General features: G+C 37.5%; 1 protein-coding gene across 1 annotated transcript in view; it reads right to left on the bottom strand.

Annotated features, from left to right (window-relative positions):
• LOC306849697 (semaphorin-6B-like) overlaps positions 1–17,853 on the bottom strand; it is a 78,321-nt gene that overhangs the window by 14,735 nt on the left and 45,733 nt on the right. The window contains exons 12-17 of the mRNA XM_079384940.1: positions 16,553–16,684; positions 16,295–16,444; positions 15,049–15,228; positions 12,590–12,730; positions 11,157–11,234; positions 9,850–9,908 (exon numbers count right to left, since the gene is read on the bottom strand). Of these exons, the coding sequence (XP_079241066.1) occupies positions 9,850–9,908; positions 11,157–11,234; positions 12,590–12,730; positions 15,049–15,228; positions 16,295–16,444; positions 16,553–16,684 (740 nt within the window). The remainder of the gene's footprint in view (positions 1–9,849; positions 9,909–11,156; positions 11,235–12,589; positions 12,731–15,048; positions 15,229–16,294; positions 16,445–16,552; positions 16,685–17,853) is intronic.

Below are 17,853 nucleotides of genomic sequence, written 5' to 3'. Positions count from 1 at the left end.
TATTTAAATTATTTTTCAGTGAGCATTTAACCAAGCTGAACTTGAGAATCGAATCGGTCCAATTTATGTGAAATGGATCATTTCATTTAAAAAGACCTGACTTAAAAGAATAATTAAGTCATGAATCTTTCATTAAATCCCATTTTAAGTCAGTAACAACTTAAATTGTCTCTTTCTCACACAAAGCTGACTTTAAAAGACATGGAGAATTGCTAAATAGTAATACAAACTAGTTTAGGATGCTTTTTTGGTCATTTAGGAGCTTTTTGGAACACTAGTCCTCATTTACTTCCAATCTATGGAATAAAATTGCAGTTGCACCCTAAAATTAATATTTTTTGCTCTATGGAAGAAAGTGATAAAGGTTTAAAACAGCATGACAGATGTTTCATTTGTGGCTGAACTATTACCTTGAAGTCATAGATCACCCAAAAATAAAAATTATGTCATCATTTTCTCATGTAGTTTCAAACATGACTTTTTTTTCTTCTGCAGAACACAAAAGATGATACTTTCAATGAAAGTCCATGGGGTCCAAAACAAAAGTAGTCCACATAGACATTCATTATATGGAATCAAAAACAATTAGACATTTTTTAAAAGATCTTCTTTTGTGTTCCACAGAAGAAAAGTTTGGAACAACATTCGGTTGAGTAAATAATGCAACTAATCTTGGCCAACCCTGAGCTTCCTGAGAAAGCCCAGCAAAATCAGACCTAAAAAACATTAAACCAACTAATCTGGTCTTGTCAGCAAGGAAACCATGCATAAAAGCTTCCCTAGAGTGTTTACAGAAAGATAGTAGTGAAGACATTTAAGGCTTCTTAGCTTACATTTTAAAAGCCAAACTCTCAGATCAATATACAGCCAGCAGGTTTCCGTACGTCTGCACATGTTCTCAATTAACTCTTCTATAATTTTCAATAAGAGAGAGCTGCTCATGGCCTATAGCACAGCAATAAGGTGAAAGGCTTCCTGGCACCGGTTCAGAGTTTCTAATTCCAACATAATTGTGCACGCTACAGTCCACAATGTCTGACGATGATTAACATGAGACTAAATAGAAAGGACTGTGCGAAATAACGAGGGGTGTCGAGCTGGGGCGAGCTCAGGATATGAGCCACCCCACCGGATCCCGATGTTAAGAGAAACGGTCCGCTGCTAAAACACTGTTGCCTGATTGTCGCTTGCTCACCTTTTCCACATTCTGCAGACGCCGCCTAGTCAGCCGCAATTAATTGTAGTCAATTAGCGCATAGTTTTTCAGCATAGCTTTCCTCATTCACAGCAACTGTTGCTGACAAACACTAATGAGGATGCAGATGAGAGTCAGTTCAGCTGTTTTAAATTGATCAAACAAGTACGGAAATGTGTACTGCATTGCAATACCACAGATGTGGCTGATGGAGGCTCTACTGTAACACGAGGTTTGCTGGTAAATTGATAGCCTCAATTTAGGGCTGAATGGCGAGAACTCTCAAATGAAATCATTAAAAAATATTCGACATTTCCAGCATGGGTTATAAATTCAGAAAGCGACCTGGCACTATTAGTCTAGCCAATTGCAATTGTACAACATCTGCATCCACCACAATCACGAAAACCTCCAATTTCAAGTTAATGTTTCCAGCATGCTGAAGATGTAAATTCTGCCTGTCAGTGCTCCGCATATGACTGTATTTTACCAGCTGCTAAAAACACTTCCTTATTTGTATTAAGTTAACACTGCTGTACAGATGGTTTGCCTCGGAGATGCTGAGTTTTCAGGCTGTCTGGCTTAGGTGGAATCATTTTTCCACACATTTACTGAATTAAGAAACTTTTCATTCATTCGCGATCTGCTGTGGTGGCTCAAAATGTCTCTTTCATGCTTGTCAGACAGAGACTCAATAGAGAGACAGGTCTCTGGCTTGATGAACTGAACAAAATCCTCTTTAGAATGATCGATACAGCTTGTTCGCATCAAGCGTGTGTGTGTGAGAGAGAAAAATGGTGTAACCTCACCTGTGGGTGTATGCAAGGTTTTTCTAAGGCTGAGATGTTTTGCTCAATGTTATTGTGTATCTCTGACACACACACACCTGTCTGAGCTATCACTTTCACCCAGTCATGATGATCTGTGGCGGAGAGATTCTTCATGCCCTGTCAACATGCCTGGCAACCGCCACAGCAACATCCTCAACACCACAACAGGCGGCTCGTCGTGCTGCAGGCTTCAGTGGCAGCTGCTGTTGTCCTTTTATGCTGGGAAGTGCACTTCAGCATTCCAAAAGAACTAATTTTGTCAAGTTAAGAGAGATATGCTAGTGAACTCTGCATGGAGATACTGTGAATTGGAACACAGCCACATATATACACTAATTTCCCTTTCTTGAGCAATCTTTTACTAAATGACACATTGTAGTAGGTTTTTTTTTTTTTTACCTTTTTGGCACTTCCATTGATAATATAGTGAAGCAAGGATAGGATATTTTTTTTATAAAAGATAAATAAATAAATAAATACTGTAAAATGTTACAAACTAGAATCAAACTCAAACTGATTGCATGAGCACCATAATATGTATATATGAATAAATATATACATATTTGCTCATATATTTAATCTGGAGTATTTTTATTTAATTACCTATAAATTAGAGAGAAAAACAAAATCACATGAAACTAATAATCAATATCTCAAATGAGTTTTAAATATATATAATAAAATAAATGTAAAAAAATGAAGGTAACACTTTATTTTAGGGACTCTTAACTAGTTGCTTATTAGCATGCATATTGCTAGAATATTTTCCATTTATTAGTACTAATTAAGCACATATTAATGCCTTATTCTACATCCCTAATCCTACCCTAGCAACTACCTTACTAACTATTAATAAGCAACAAATTAGTGTTCCCTATTCTAAAGTGTTACCAAAATTAAATATATATTTCATTTGAAAATTAGGCATAAATTAAATATTTTTTAAATTTTATCACCCATAAAGAACAAATTGTCATTGTAATACACCCCAGACTTTCAAATGGAATGAATAATCAACATATAATCATTTAATTAAAAAAAAAAATTTTGTAATTACTATAACAATGTGGTGTTTATAGCTAATTGAAATCGGTAAGGCTGAATTAAATTGTTTTAATGGCTGTGTTAATTGCTGACACAGTACTTTCTAATCACTTGTAATTACTTTAGAGAAATATGCCTAATTAGTTGAGAAAAATGTGTATAAAGGGAAAAAAACAGGCATAATGAGTTCAGATTAATCATGTAATCATCTGTGTGTTTTTGTGTGTAATAAAACTCCAGTTAAGTTTCTTTGAATTTCAAATCCATAAATTACTCTTCCTGTCATTCCAATTCAACTTCCGGTGGGACGTGGCCAATTCGATTCAAATTGTAACTTGTGAACTGAAAGGAAGCCCATTCTTCACTTCTGATTTTTCCTAAGTCCGGTACATGGAACAGCCTGCCTCGGTGTAGACATACATGTGTGTGTGTGGTTGTTCATGACTAGATTAATGACCTGGGCATGAAGGTCTTGAGATGTTGTACTCCAGGAGAACATGAACTGCCCCTGTGGGAGTGTTTGAAAGGTCTGGAGGGCAAGAGCACTACATCAGTCTTACAAACACTCTGTAACATCTAAGTCCTCTATAAAACCTATTACACCCACCCAAAAAACCAAATGTGACACTACAAAACGACAACTGTCATCTTCATTCTAAGTAAAACTTGTACATTGCACATCAGAATTATTCAGTTTGACTGATTTTGACACTTTGCACAGCATTCTTTTCTTTATTGAGGACATAAAACTTACTTGATACTGAATGTGTCATATCATAAATCATGAAAATGTATCACAGTTTCAAAAAAATATTTGGAAGCATAACTATTTTCAACTTCGATAATAATAAGAAATGTCTTGAGCATCAAATCAGCATATTAGAATGATTTCTGAAGGATCATGTGACACTGAAGACTGGAGTAATGGCTGATAAAATACAGCTTTGCCATCACAGGAATAAATTACATGAAAATAGAAATAGAAATTATTTCAGAATATTACTGTACCGCATTCTTGATCAAATAAATGCAGCGAGCATAAGAGAATTTCAAAAACCAAAAAAAAACTTTTGAACAGTAGTGTACATGAGACACAATTTTATCTATGTTTGCTAGCTGATACCAATTACAGCAGAGAAGCAAATTTGCCAGCATGTGCCTCATTGCCTTTCTCTGCATGGCTGTCATCCCACTCTATAAGAATGATGCCACCGTGCACTTCTTCGTTTAACATGAACTTCAATTAGATCGTGATTGCAACCCACTGTTTGCAGAGTCAAAACACCACCTTTTTCCAGGAAATATTTTAACAGCGGCGTAATTGCCTCCATCTGTGTCAACTCTGTGATTATACTCAAATGCTTTTGCAGCAACGTACACACACGGGAGAAAAGGGTAAGCGGGTGGGATATAGATGCAAAGAAAGCATAAAGGGGCTTATGACTGTCTGCTCTTTGTACACGTACTGTAGTTGAACTGCCGGTTTGAGGAGAAGCCTCATTTTGCAGTCCATTCACTCGTAACAACAGTGGAGCATGACAGTTCTCTCCTACACTGATGTCTCCCTCGCTTTTGATGCCTGGTTTAACAGCGCTGACATTTGCTGATGAGTTTCTGTGCAAACAATGACTCCGTCGCTCCCATAAGTGAGCGTAGTTAACGTTTACAAGTGGCAGGTACATTTGGATTCTACCCCAGTGAGAAAATTATTCATTGAGTTTTGGGGGGCTGGGGTAAAGCAATCTGTAAGTAGCTTTCAGGAATCACAATCTATCAAAGCCAAACTGTCTTTTGGCACAGATATATATATAAAGTATAAACATAACATTGTGAAATATTATTACAATTACTGTTTTCCATTTTAATATATTTTAAAATAAAACATTTTCCTGTGATGGAAAAGCTGAATTTTCCTCAGTCATTACTCCAGTCTTTAATATCACGTGATCCTTCAGAAATTGTTCTAATATGGTACTAAAGAAACATTTCTAATTATTATTAATACAGAAAACAGTTGAGTTGCTTAATATTTTTGTGGATACCACAATTTGTAACGGTCCTTGTTGAAATGTATTTTCCTTGCAAAAAAAGTGACCCCAAACTTTTGAACAGTAGTACATATGTACTGTATGTATATTTTGGTTTTACTTCCTTTGGCATAATAATTCACTTCTGCTCGACCCCTCACAGACTTGCAATTTTACAATGAAAGGTATACTGTTGAAGTTTAAGGAGCATTAAATTAGCCGCTAATCCTGCAATCGATATGGCTGACTTAAAGGTCATGACCTGTGAAGGGTTAACACCACATTGAGGTAAGATCACACGAGAGAGCAAAGTGTCCGCCCAGGCTGGAATGTAAAATGTCATGCTATTCTCTCTCAAGCCAGCATTTCTCTCTTTATACAACATGTACTCATTCCAACAACAAACAAGTTAATCGTTTCAAGCACTGTTGTTGATTTTTGAGCACAGCTATTGCTGCTAGTTCAGTCATCAGCCATCATTACACAAGAATTCACAATCTGGCATGCCTCCCCTAACTGAGAGAGAGAAACAGAAAGATAGAGCCAAAGAGATAGGCCCTCAAAATGCAGAATGACAAGTGGCTGTTGGTGGCGGTGTCTCGGGCCTCTGAGGGCAGGCCTCACAGGTCAGTTAAATTAAAGCATCTGATGTCTACATCTACTTTGATCAGCTTCCCCTTGGAGCATCAGGCAAAAGGAGAGTTGACATTCTGAAGCAGATCGCTAAGTGCTTGGTCAGGGCACAGGAAGAGCAGGCGCATCTCTAATTATGGTCCTCACACTGATGAGCAAACCGAGAGAGACGGCAGGAACTGCCTGATCGGTTACTCAAACACCAAGGTGAAGTGAAGGTGGAAGAAAGATACAGAGAGATATTTTTGGGCAGTAATCATCGTACAAAAGTGCCCTGCAACGTGACAAGCTATGCACCATTTCAACTGAAATTTTCCTCTCGTTCTTTCTAATTCCTTTGTATGCAGCTTTTATGCAATATCATATTAATTGAGAGCCTAAAAAGTACTTTTAAAAACTAATTTGTCTCACTGCAGGACCACTTAACGGGTCATATAATGACAAATCAAAGTTTCCTTGCTCTTCTGAGATAAAAAGAGCTTGATGTACCAATAACATACTGTAACTTTTTAACTTAAAACTTTCTAAACAGTTCAAGAAGAACATTTACTGAAACAAAAATGTTACAAATTACTCCTCCTGAATTAAATTGTGTCAAATTAAAATTATAGGATAAATACCAGTTTGCAACATCAAGCAGTTTATCAGACTGTTTTTGAACTAAATTAAAATAAAGCAGTTCACATTGGAAGCCTTGGATAAGCAAAATGGTTATCATTTTTTTAAGACAGTAAATGTATGTGTTATTTCTGAACTACCATTTTATTGTACTGCAGTAAATAGACTGTTTTCTGAAATGAAAGAAAAAAACAAATTTAAGCTTAAAAAAACGACCCATTCAAAACTAAATTACATCTGTTTGCCAAAACCCCAACATTACTAAATAATGGATGACCAACTAGCAAAAAAATTATTTATTACAAAAATGTATTAATAAAAACTAAAATCTAAAATGCAAAACATCTCTAAGTTGACAACAAAAGTTGATGTCCATGTTATCTGTCAACTAGCCAGTCTGTTTGTACTGCAGTTTTACTTTTGTCATTTAGCAGACGCTTTTGTCCAAAGCGACTTACAAATAAGAAAAAGTAACTAAAAGTAAAAGTTACAACTCTATAAATACTAGATACCCACATATTTAACAAAATAAAGAAATTAAATAAAATTGACACATGCATATAACAACATTTCAATAATAAATATATAAATGAATAAACTAAAATAAAAAGCGATACTTCTATCCCTTGCCGTTGTCCCGGTTGAGTCGCACGGTAGAGTTGATGGTCTTTACACTCTTCGGTCTTCACACTAGGAGGGTTTCACACGACGACTGCTGCGACCGCTGCCGCGATATAATAACCTTTTTTATACCAATCCAATAAATCACCATTTCAATTCAGCTGGACCCACTTTCCTGTTTATCAACTAAAAATGGCCAAGCAAGTGCACACACTGACAAGATACGCGATACAGTACGAGACCAAACGCAATTTCAGCACCTCTCAACACGGTAAACAAAAAAAAATTAATTTAACAAAGTACTGGTTTTTGAGAAATAGAGTGAGAAAAATTGCACTATTTTTAAACCAAGAGGTAGAAAGAGTGAGGGAATGAGAAATTGCTTCTGCCGTACAGAAGGCAACGGGAGAATGTCAGAGAGTTAAAGCAGCGCAAGGCCTTTGGGAATTGCAGCAGTGACGGTTCTGTGACACAGGAGACATCAGAGCTTGCGCTCTACATCACTCACGCCCCGTCTCTGCACCCTACCCCACCCCAGACACCTGCCCTCAGTCACAGACTTCAGCTTGTCTGACAACCACCTCCAGCCCTCCATCTATACTTGCTTTACTTCATCTCTCTATGTACCATTTCGTCCTCTGCATCTCCCTCGCTGGTTTATAGATCCCACTCTTCGTAAACATTCAGCCCAGACCATGTCAGAGAAACAAGATGAAAATCAATTCTTCTCCTCTGCCCCCACTTCCACTGACCACTTTTCTGTCACTAAGCAGAAGCTGTTAACATCAGCCGTCAACACGCCCTCTCGGACATGCATGTGGACATCTGGGGTCATATGAAGTTCAGTTTCATCTAGGGGATCTCCATCATTGAGGCTGCCCCTCTAATCAGAGTCTGCAACCCCTCCCAGCAGGAAATGAAAGCCAGTCACCAGCTACAGACCATGATGGATGCAGTGCTACATCCTCTAAACTGCCCACTTCTCAACCCCTGGCCTGTGTCTCTGCACTGCAGGCCCAGGAGAACGGCACTTGAGGAGCGCGATGGATGTGACATGCAGTCTGCTGATCAAAGCCTTGCAGGCAAACACTTATTTACACAAGACTTAAGGATGAAGAATGAGACGCTGTCCATGCAAGTCACCAGTCTAAGAGTCACTAGAGAAACACCCCACCTTTCAGACAAAGCTTAAACCAGCATGCATTTACATGCTGATCAAGACTGGTTTGTGCAAGTTAGTGCTCGTCTAAATCTAAATTAAATAAGATCAATTTACTCAAGAAGCAACACTGCATGAGAAATTAAGACTTGTTTTCTTAGATTATTTTCATAAATATTATTTTGAGTATGAGAGTATTTGTCTTACAGCACTGGCAAATTATTCACTTGATTTTAACTTGTCTATACTTAAAATAAGTGAAAAAATATCTGCCAGCACAGTGAGAAAAAACACCAGAACTGAAAACATGCCTTAATATCTAATGCAGTGTTGCTTCTCAAGTAAATTTATCTTGCTTCAAGGATTTTTTTTAATTTTTTATTATTTAAAAAATAATGAGCAAGCAGCAATTCCTCACAGCAGACTCGACTCACAATTGATTTTAATAGGGTTTGAGGCTAGCAGGTTGGTGAGCTAATAACACAAATATTTTACTAGGTAAAATAGTCAAATTTGAAAGAACAAATTACGATACATACAATACTGTATGAAACAGAAGTATAGGTATATGCAATATCATGAATAATAAAACTGAAGTCATGAAATAACAATTCAAAATACTTTTACATGATTTATTAAATTATACTTTTTACATAAATATACATTTTTAACTTTTCCAGTTGTATAAATGAACATTAATGTATTACGTATAATGAATATTAACGATGAAGATTAGTATAAATTAAATTCAAAATATATAATTACACATACAAGTAATTATAATTAACTAAACATTAATATAGATTTATAAATGCTGGAAAAACTATTGTTTATTAGGTTAGTTCATGAAACACAATGCATTAAAGGTTAATGAATTTAATATTCGCTCTCATTGAAATTTCTCTCATTTGGGATTCTGGGATTGTGTTCAATGCAAAGGATATAAGCAATGCTGCTTTAGTATTTGGCCAAAAGAAGCTATCTTTGCATCGGGAGCATTCTTTAAAATGTTGTCCAAGTAGACAGCTTACTAGGTTTTAGAACCAGACTAACATATGCTCATTTTAAGAACATTAGTTTTGCAAGAATATTGAAAATAAGAATCTCTTACATCACATTATTCATGCGGTTGTGACAAAGCTACTATGATTTTTTGCCCAACTTACTGATCTTCTCCATTAGGAAACACATTAGCAAATACAGCAGTTGGCCCTACCACCCCATTACTTTCTGGCTTCTGCACTGCAACTGAAACAGGGGCTGGAAAACTTCAAAAGCTCTTGATGAGCAGATTAAAATCCAGCCAGGCAGACATGATCATTATACAATATTTATACATCTGAGTGTTTGTGGCTCACAGCAGATGAGCGAGGTCTCCTGTGGTGGACCCAGGATTAATGTGCAGCAATGTCTGTGCAGAATCAGCGGTGAGATCAAAGGGGTTCTACAGCAAGTGAATATTTCAGACTGAACGACTGATTTGCTGCGATGAACCCCACCAAGAGAGGCTCACCCAGAACTTGACGCTGTTCCAACAAGAAAATAATCGGAGATGAAATTGGAACTATAAATAGAAAGCGCAAGTTGTGATCACCAAGCACCCAAACTGAGGCTCTTGTAGCAGAACAGAAGCTCAAAATGGTAGGTCTGACGGGACGAGGGGAGAGAACGGGAGGTCACAGTGTGAAGAGTTTTATTGTTGTAATAAAAATGTTCTCTTACCGTCACAGTCGCCCAAGTGAGAAGTGTTTCCATGCTCAATGTCTTGCTCGAAGGGAAGCCTGTGGTGAAATGGAAGAAAGAACAGTAGTAGAAACATTCATCAGCAAACCACATAAACAGGCCATAAAACTGCATCGTCTCAATTACAATAATGCCTCTGTATTTTCTCTCTCTCTCTCCCTTTTTTTTTTAAAGAAAACTATTTTTTATGTTGTCTTGAAGGATTCTTCTAAAATGTCTTGGTTTTGTGCTCTTGGGCTCAATAATAAGTGATATTGCACATTAAAAGCTTGTACAGCATGTGTGCAGAAACTCAATCTGCACTCCTGATCAAGTCTTGCAAACAGAGGCATCACAGTGCTCTATTAGAGATGCTCTGTGTTACCTTAAAGCCACATTAATGAAGAAAAATGACTGCAGTCGGCTCACGAATGGCTTTCTTCCAACCGCATAAGTCAGACAGAGGAAAGGCCGAAGGCTACACACAGCAGAAGCGTGCACCGGGGGACCAGCCTCTTTCCACTACCGTTGGCAATTAGTTAAAGCCCAGGACAACAAGGCAGCCAGGAGTCTTTTACTGTCAGGGTCTTCGTTTTTCAGAAGATACGCTTACACCCGCATGGTTAAACGCTTTCTGTGAAATGTCTATAAAATATAATGTTTCTACAAACTGCAGGCGCAGAGCTGTAATCTCCAGAACTCCTCTGAGAGAAGATGGCTGAGCTTTTTATACTACAGCGGTGAACCACCCCAAGAATTTAAATGAGCACGCAGATTCCTTCCCGCCACTCTCCTGAGGATGAACATTAGTTGTATCGTAGCATTGAGAAGCGTATACAGACTGATAAACAGCCGATAGAAAGTCTCTGGACTTGTTTTGCATATCCACTGTTTGTGTATATTAGCAAGTGGCAGTAATTAGAACTACATCCGCATTGTTTTTTCTGCTGTGAAATTCAATTGGTGAGAATTTTTCAGTATTATGTGAGACAGAATCGATCCACAGGTTGACCGTCCTTGGTAAATCAAATCAGATCCAGCCGAAGAGCTGTAATTGCATAACGGCACTGAGGTAAAACGGTCTCCATGTTTTGATCTCAGAGTACCGGCAGACAACCCGTATTTGTACACAGAACTCAATAGAGACGTCTCTCTGAGGAGGGATAGATTTTCACAAGTGTATTTAAACAGAGGCAGAACACAAAAACTACTGTTTTTTGGACATGTGCTTTTTCTGAAGATGGAAATCTTGTTGGTTAAGTAAAAAAAAGGTAGGTTGTATTAGTAGGTACACTGCCAAATCTCACCTTGTACCCGCACGGAGGAAAGAGCAGGTGCTTCCTCTGGTCCAGCCACAGTAGGGATCCCGTGAGGCGATGCAGTTCCTGTGAAAGAACAGACACAAGAATGAATGGTACCCCAACGGCACCAGACAGTATATAGTTTAATTCCACTGGATTTCATCCAAGTATGATCCAGCTGGTTCAGTGCACACATTAGACGTGTGACATGTGTTAGTGCGCCTCACTGGGCTGTACTGATGGCCCACAGGCACAGACACAGAGCACGAGCTGGTGACCAGCGATCACAGGACCACAAAACTATCCTAGAGTTGAGAGCTACAGTATAAACAATTGTTGGGATTGTACTAAAAAGGACACATGGTTCACAAAGATACTAAATGATGTTCACATTAAAAAGTCATATTTTAGGCATAGGTTTAAATTCTGGATTATTTTAAACAGCTTTATTTAAAATATTACCAATGAGTCAATGGGAGGTATAAACTAGTTTATCATAGAATAAGGGTTTTATACAATGCAAAAAACACATCTATAAAAATAACACATAGCTTACAGGAAATAAAGCATACATTGACCTCGATATAATCTGTTTTCTCTGGTCCTCCCTTGTTTTTGATAATAAAAGCTGTTCTTTTGGGCATTACTCAAAAAGCTATGCGCATTTGTCATGTACCATTTCTTGCCAGGCTTCCTTAAATTTATTACAAAACTGAGATTTATTCATTAGCTTTAAGATTTATATTTCCCAAAGGTTTTCAATGGGATTAAGGAACGCCTACGCTGCATGTGTGAATTGTTATTGTGTTCGAAATTACACGTTCGATCTCCAAACAGATCCTAAATATTGGCCTTGCAAGTGCCAGAAACGGGAGGTTCCTCACAATTGCACGTCTTATTCAAGACTTTGGAAGTTATTTTGAAGCTGTCACACCCTGAGGTGATTTTCAACCTCCTGTCAAAATGCTCGCTAGTCTTCTTTGACCATCCCAGTGGTTTGCATTCTGCACAGTATCTGTCTTGTGATGCTTTGCAATAAGAATTACAGACATTGAGACTGTTCAAATCCAGCAAACAAGCAATATGAAACTGACCAGATTCAGCAATCTTCTTTGGTAATTAAAAAAAAAATTTAAACACATTTCTAAATATAATATAATATTTGTAATACAATATAAATTAACAAAAATATACACATTTTTTATATAACATTAATATTAAAATTAATATTATATTAATACACAAATGAAATATCTCTAATAAATTTCAAATTGAATTACATTTAAATAATATTTATTTATAAAATAATATAAAACTATTTTTCTACAAATACAAAATAATATAAAATTTCTGATTTGATTTATATACAGTAAAAACAACAGACTATATGATATGTCCTCATTTAGTGTGCCAACTAAACGTGTGTATGTGCCACTCACTTCATGCAGCGGGAATAGAGTTGGCAGCGTGCTACAGACACTTTGATCACGCAAGAAGGGAAAGCCAGTAGGAGGCTATGACTGATGCGGTCCAGCGTGAGAGAGAGCAGCTGCCTGGCCTGAGGAGAGTCCGTCCCACACCTGGAACACACACAGTCCAAATCAATTTGCAACAAATTAAAAGAGTGCAGGGAGTAAGTCAAACACAATTTACACAGAGAACACACTCAAACACAGATTGATACGTGACCCAAACCTACATTAATAAAGTCTAAACAGTCAAGACTAACACAGTCTGATCATGTTTATCTTAACACAATATAATGCTGTGTGGTTAACAGGAACTAATGACGCGAAGGTAGCCGAGCAAAACCTCAAGCTAGCTATTGCATTTCTTTTGCACAATTCTTTTCACAGATTAAACATTGGAGCTTAGTTATAAAGTTTGTTTGCTATCTTAAATCTTGCAATTTCAAACCAAGGGCATTTATCCATTAAGATAATGGCTTATTATATAGTATGTTTGTAATAAACTGATATACTAACTTTCACTTTTTTTTTTTACAAGATGAGGCATAAAGAGCTTCAGAAAGAAAACGTGTGTCATATTAATGTGATATCACATTAATGTGTTGTCACTTTGTGCTTGGCCTCAGTAACTAATCTGATTGATATCTAGGACTCTGGCAACCACCCACTCCTCTGTGCTTTACACTTAATTGGCACTTAGCACTTAGAGTATCTCTCTTGCACCTGCCATGCTGGCTAGAAAACACATTTGTTTGTATACATACGCACACATAAATATGGTTAAAGAAACGCTTACGATAATGGCCTCGATAGTAGCGGAGAAATCATTAGTACTTTATGCATCGGATCTGAGTAATGAGCGACACTTACTAAAGGCCATCAGAAACGAGATCAAGCTTGCTTCAAAAAGTCATTTTCCTAATCAGTATTTTAATGTCATTTTACAGAGAAAAAAAATTAAAAAGCTGTAAAAACAGATTAACTTGAGAAGCATAATGATTTAGAGACTAGAATAGCTATGTTGAAAATATTACTCAACCAATTAAAAATGAATCAAAATAATTACATAACATGACATTAAATTATATATATATATATATATATATATATATATATATATATATATATATACACACACACACATACTATATATATATATATATATATATATATATATATATATATATATATATATATATATATATATATATATATATATATATATATATTAGTGCTGTCAAACGATTAATCGCATCTAAAATAAATGTTTGTGTTTACATACTGTGCATATTTATTACACACATACACATATACACATACATACATATATATATATTAGTATAATTTATTTTATTATTTTATTTTTGTTCATTTACCTTTTTTTATTTCGTAAGAATTAATCTCACTAAATTAATAAGTTTAATTAACAGTCCTAGCTGAAAACTGAGTTGTTAGAGAGACAAACAAAAATGAATGAATGAATCATTGCACCGTGCAGCTCCATTTTTAGGCAGCCAAAACAAGTGACGAAAGAGAGCGACAGGAAGAGAACAGACAGAGGGTGAGATAAAGAGGTGCAACTGGCAAGTTTAAACTGATTTAAGAAGAAGAAAAGCAGCCTCTCTTGACACATCCGAGTAGGAGAGTGAAACAGAAGACGTTAGATGAAAATGAACCACTGCTATAGTTAGATCACAGAAAACAAGCAAGAAAAAAAATTTAATGAACAAAAAAAGACAGACAACTTACACAGATGCTACAAAGATGGCAAGATAAAAGGAAAGAGTGCATAAAAAGAGATTGACTTCAATTAACACTCTAGCCTCCATTCTAATTATGTCATTGTTGTCTTCGCTACAGTGTCTTGATCGATATGGAAGATGACACAGACATTTTTGAACGGTTTCCGCCGGTCGCAGACTCCCTGACCCTGTGCGTGTCAAACAATTTACCACTTCACCACCACGTGATGAGAGATGGCAGAGGTTATGCAAGGCCAGCATAATCGGAGCCTGATCTGATCACTCCATCTACACTCCCCTGATTAGCTGGTTTCCCGCTGCGCTAGACACAGCTAGCACTGTCAAAGCTGTCATGCTCTCACATACACACTCCTGTTCAGATAAATCACATGGCAATTAACCTGATTTACCATGTTTTTGGTTTAGTGTGTAAAACGTTTCATCATTTTTTGAGATTTTTTTGAGAGAGTGTGTACAGTATGTGAGCAGAAACAGACTAAACAGCGTTTAGCAAAAAAGTGTTTGCAATTAACACGTTATCCATGGAAAATTTGCGTTGCCTGCAAACTCCTGCCGCTTTCCACAAGAGATAATGACCAGCTAATGCTCCATCTGTTTACATGCCATGACTTGTGATTCTCTGCATTAAACAATCACCAAAGCATGTGTTTCAGCATTAACCTCTACCTGTCTGGGTTGTAGCCTTCCAGTTCCTCGAGGAACACGTTGTAGTTGGTCACTGTGTTATCCCTGTTGGGGGTGACGAGGAATTTAAGGATGGTCCCTCGGCTGGAACCCAGAAAGAGGACTGTCTGGTTGCCATAAGGACCAGCGTTCGTGTCTACCACCATTTTGTTGAGCTGGTATCTGAAAGCGACAGAAGACAACTTAATTAATTCTCAAATGAAGCTGAGAGGAAAAAGGGTATTAAATTGTAAACCAAAACCTCATGCCAAAATAACAAAATGCACAAATACGAAAAGCAATTAGCATTGACAAACTGGCATATCTTGAGGAAACAGCCAAAACTGCTCTACCAGAATGATTCAGCTCTCTAAAATAGGACGGTCTCCCAGAGTGTTTAAAATGACAAACAACTTGTCACTATAATCTTGTTGTGCCCTGTGGGATGCTGAGAAACCCCAGCTGCTGGAACCCCATAGTCTGAAGACTGAGATTGGACAGATACTAATGCTAGCAGACATCACAGCCGGTCGGTCAAATGTTTAGCATGGATCTTAATGAAGAAAAGAATGACGAGGAGAAGTTAGCAGCTAAATTTAATGTGCACTTTATGCTCCTTTGCTTCAAGTTTGTGAAGAATCTGACTTCTGAAGCTTGGTTGAAGTTGGTCATTTGTTGGTAGTCTAGAGGGTTGACCTGATAGCTCATCTAGAAGCACTAGTCCACGTTAGACCAATGACAAACCAGAAACCACCATGTCTTGAAGGCATGTTTTAAAGGGGTCATGAACTGAGAAATCAAATTTCCCTAGATTTTTTGACATCTATTTGACATACACTTAAGGTCTTTTTTGACTAGAAAAAGTTGATTGAGCGCTTTTTTAGTAAAATAAAAAGCTGGCAGCATTTTGGTTGCAAATAGCAGCCGAGGGCGTCTTTTGTTGCTATAACAACAGCTGCAACGGTAAACTAGCGCTGTGTGCTGCAGAAATATCGGCTTTTGAAGTTAACGGGGAGGGTAATGTTGGTTCACAAATCTGCAATCTGCATTTACTTCTGAGCCTATAATCCGCCATGCCTATTCAAATAGATTGTTCTGATGGGGGGGGGGGGGGGGGGGGGGGGGGGAAATAGCCTATTACTTCAAAATTATACAATGTTTTTTTATGTTAAAATCTTAAAAGGCCGTTCATGACCCCTGTAACAGTAAAGAATCTGGTCTAGGACATCTGAAAGAAAGTTTTCCTCACCTGACCATGGTCCTAACAATCCATGGTCTCTGACCGAGTGATGGGACGGCTTCATCCATCAGAGGATGGGTCTTGACAAAAGTTAGCATGTCATCAGGGAAAGAATTGGAGGAATTGAACTTGGAGCCTTGTCCAGCACAACCACCCGGCCTGAGAAATTCACAAACACAGCACATTATTATAAACTTTTTCACTGCAGGTTGGCATTTGAGGACATTAATCACTCTCTAGAGTTGTAAATGTAATTTCATTCAGTACCTCGGTTTGGGCACAACCTCATCTGGAACAGGTGTCCATATCGACTCAGGTGATTTCTGCTCTTTAAATCTTCCATCAAACACTCCGGCCAGCTGTTCCATGTCGAAAGCACACACTGCAGAGCCCGGAATACTGCAAAAATACAGCAAAAATGTCCTTATTACGTGATATCATCAGACCTGTTCTTTTTCCATGATACTGCTCTGAGCTGGAGGAGGTTTGCAACATAAAAAGGATTTACTTTATCACAAACATGTTGAAAACACATCAGTTGACAGCCTTGAATAGATCAGTGGGTAGTTGGACAAACATTGCAAGGCAAACAGAGCTGAGAATATTGTCCAGAGCTGTCACCGGAAACCTTGGGTTCTCCTCCACTCACTGACCTTTTCCTCTCACAGAGGATCTATTCAAGAATGCTGCGGTACACAAATGCAACTGTGAGAAAAATACTTGGGTTTCTCTAATAATAATGGCACAATAGAAAGCCACATGATCAGCCAGAGTTCTTCATAAGGTGCCTGTCCATAAACCATGGCCAAGACTCATGTATAGACGATGTGCAAGGTCACACACACAAACACCATCAGGGTAACACACATGACACTACAGGTGCATCTCAAAAAATTTGAAAATCGTGAAAAAGTTTTTTTTTTTTGGTAACATTTCAAAAATTTAAACTTTCATATTTTGTAGATTCATTACATGTAAAGTAAAACATTTCAAAAGTGTTTTTGTTTTAATTTTGATGACTAGACCTTACAGTTAATGAAAGTCAAAAATCAGTAACTCAAAATATTAGAATATTTATATTTGAGTTTCAATAAATGACCATCCATACAGTATAAATTCCAGGTATCTCTTGTTCTTTGAAACCACAATAATGGGGAAGACTACTGACTTGGCAGTGGTCCAGAAGACAGTCATTGACACCCTCCACAAAGAGGGTAAGTGACAGGGGGTCATTACTGAAATGTGTGGCGGTTCACAGAGTGCTGTATCAAAGCATATCAAATGCAAAGTTGACTGGAAGGAAGAAATTGGGTAGGAAAAGGTGCACAAGCAACAGGGATGACCACAAACTTGAGAATACTGTCAAGCAAAGCTGATTTAAACACTTGGAACACAAGAAGTGGACTGAAGCTGGAGTTCTTCAGTAAAAGGGCTACCAAGCCACTTCTGAAACACAAAAAAATATCAGAAGCATCTTACCTGGGCTAAAGAGAAAAACTGGACTGGACTGTTGCTCAGTGGTCCAAAGTCCTCTTTTCAGATAAAAGTAAATTTTGCATTTCATTTGG

The sequence above is a fragment of the Barbus barbus genome (assembly GCF_936440315.1).
Source record: "Barbus barbus genome assembly, chromosome: 29".
Taxonomy (NCBI): Eukaryota; Metazoa; Chordata; class Actinopteri; order Cypriniformes; family Cyprinidae; genus Barbus; species Barbus barbus.
This window is presented reverse-complemented; position numbering and strand designations above follow the sequence as displayed.